This window comes from Alligator sinensis, unplaced genomic scaffold (assembly GCF_000455745.1).
Source record: "Alligator sinensis unplaced genomic scaffold, ASM45574v1 scaffold970_1, whole genome shotgun sequence".
NCBI lineage: Eukaryota > Metazoa > Chordata > Crocodylia > Alligatoridae > Alligator > Alligator sinensis.
In genome coordinates this window covers 1,703,561-1,704,918 of record NW_005842094.1, presented here as the reverse complement: position 1 = coordinate 1,704,918, position 1,358 = coordinate 1,703,561, and the positions used below count along the sequence as shown (strand labels likewise).

At 53.8% G+C, this 1,358-nt stretch overlaps 2 protein-coding genes across 2 annotated transcripts in view; one reads left to right on the top strand and one right to left on the bottom strand.

Moving 5' to 3' along the window:
- The window catches only part of TUBB1 (tubulin beta 1 class VI), a 19,993-nt gene that overhangs the window by 11,868 nt on the left and 6,767 nt on the right, over positions 1-1,358 (bottom strand). The gene's annotated exons all lie outside the window — the stretch shown is intronic.
- CTSZ (cathepsin Z) overlaps positions 5-1,358 on the top strand; it is a gene marked incomplete at its 5' end in the record, with an annotated part of 5,738 nt that continues 4,384 nt past the window's right edge. The window contains 2 exons of the mRNA XM_014520162.2: positions 5-12; positions 311-474. Of these exons, the coding sequence (XP_014375648.1) occupies positions 5-12; positions 311-474 (172 nt within the window). The remainder of the gene's footprint in view (positions 13-310; positions 475-1,358) is intronic.

Here is a 1,358-nt window from a genome sequence, read left to right as displayed (position 1 = left end):
GCCCGGGGTCAGGTGAGCATCGAGCCGCGCCCGGGCCGGGATCTCTGCCGCCCGGCTCACATTGTGCGAGGCTTCCTCGGAGCCGGGCGCTGGCCCGCGCTGCCCGCCCGCCCGGGCTCCCCCAGAGATCGCCTGGATGGCTCTGGGGCTGAGCCCCGTCCCCGTGCTCAGTGTCACGAGGCAGCTGTCACGTGCGCTCCGGCCAGGATGGAAGGGCTGAGGTCATGGAGGGTTTTGGTTGGGTTGGGTTTTTTTTTTTGCTGAGATCAGGGGGAAAACCAGCGTGACCAGTTCTTTCCTTTCCGTGCAGAACCTACCCGCGGCCCCACGAATACCTGAACACTGCTCAGCTCCCCAAGAGCTGGGACTGGCGCAACATTGATGGCGTCAACTATGCCAGCACCACCCGCAACCAGCACATTCCTCAGTACTGCGGGTCCTGCTGGGCCCACGGCAGCACCAGTGCCTTAGCAGGTAGGGCACGCCCGTCTTCCTCCAGCTTCCCTGAGTACTTTGATCCCCGCCACTGTGACCAGGCTATGGGTCTCCTCAGCTGGCAGGGCTGGTGGCTGTACTTGCTAAAGGAGATGTAGGCCCTGAAGAGCTTCCACCCAAAGCAAGGGCACTGCCAAGCGCAGCAGGGCTTCCCTCGGTAGAGCCCGGAGCCGCACCCACACTGGGAATTCCCAAAGTGGCACCTGAAGGGAGAGTTTGTTTCTCCCCAGTTGAACCAGAAAAGCCCTGGTATTATGTAAAGCCTAAAGGAGGACAACTGGAGTGATTAAAATGTACTCAAACAAAAAGAAAAAGAAGGAGCCTTCCCAGGGTGGGAATATCACAATCCCTCCACCGAGCAGTTCTCTCCATCACAGTCAGGCTCTGGGACAGCAGTTCTCAACCCTTATAGACTTGAGGCACCCCTCAGAAAAGGCTACTTCTTCATTCTCACTTTCTTTTTTCTGACCACAGAAAAAAATCATAGAGCAGTTTTTCTGTTGTGAACTCGGAAAGATCATAGCTATGGCTGTCAATTTGAAAGCCCTGGGTTTATCATGTGAATCACACTGGCATACCTAATAGCATTAACATTGTGTGCCCAGGGTGCCACAGTACCCCAGCTGAGAATCACTATTCTAGGAAGTCAAGAGCTGGTATAGAAAATACGTATTAAAGCAATAGAGATGCAAATGAGATTCCTGCTTGAAGTATAGCGTAAAGTGGGTGCTGAATCAGCACCTTGGCAGGACTCCCTGCTGCCTTTGACTTAAAGGTGACCTGACGGGGCAGAATGTGTGCATCTCTGTTTTTTGCTTCTTAATGATAAAGGAGATGGACTTGGATTTTCCCCTTAACTTTTA